The 620-nt window shown below is 61.3% G+C and overlaps 1 protein-coding gene across 1 annotated transcript in view; it reads right to left on the bottom strand.

Annotated features, from left to right (window-relative positions):
- Positions 1-620, bottom strand: part of EMH_0075080 (GATA zinc finger domain-containing protein, putative) — a gene marked incomplete at both ends in the record, with an annotated part of 1,808 nt that overhangs the window by 317 nt on the left and 871 nt on the right. Inside the window, one exon of the mRNA XM_013499552.1 lies at positions 3-575. Coding sequence (XP_013355006.1) covers positions 3-575 — 573 coding nt within the window. The remainder of the gene's footprint in view (positions 1-2; positions 576-620) is intronic.

The following is a 620-nucleotide window of genomic DNA, read 5'->3' as shown; positions in this document are numbered from 1 at the left end:
CAGGCCGAGGCCCTACTCCGTCAGCTAGCGCGCCTTGCAGCAACCGGCCCTCTTGCTGCTGCTGCTGCTGTTGCTGCTGTTGTTGCTGCTGCTGCTGCTGCTGCTGCTGCAGCGACACGCCCTGCTTCTCCCCAGCTGCCGTCAGCTCTTGAGAGGGGTGGTTAAGGGTCCGTCTTGCTGCAGTAGCATTTGCTTTGCTGCTGCCAGCTGCTGCTGCTGCTGCTGTTGCTGCTGCTGCTGCTGCTGCTGCATCCCCAGCCTTTGGGGTGTCTTCGGTCTGGTGGTTTGTGTCGGCAGGCAGCAGCAGCAAGAGAAGTCGCAGCAGCTGCTGCTGCTGCTGCCGCAGTGTTGCAGGTGCAACGCGCTGCTGCTGCTGCTGTTGCTGCTGCGCCTGTAGTTGCTGGAGCTGCAGCAGCTGCTGCAGCTGCTGCTGGACCTGCTGCTGCAGTTGCTGCTGAACCTGCTGCTGCTGCCTCTCCTGTGCCTTCAGGAGATGCGTCGACTCGCAGGCATCTTCTGCTGCTTTAACTTGCTGCTGCTGCTGCTGCTGCATCTTAACTTCTTGTGAGGCGCTGCTAAGAAGCCGAAGCCCATCAGCAGCAGCAGCAGCAGCAGCAGAT

The sequence above is a fragment of the Eimeria mitis genome, genomic scaffold (genome assembly GCF_000499745.2).
Source record: "Eimeria mitis Houghton genomic scaffold, Emh_scaff4433, whole genome shotgun sequence".
NCBI lineage: Eukaryota > Apicomplexa > Conoidasida > Eucoccidiorida > Eimeriidae > Eimeria > Eimeria mitis.
Note: the sequence above shows the minus strand (reverse complement) of the source record. Positions and strands in the feature narration are given on the sequence as shown.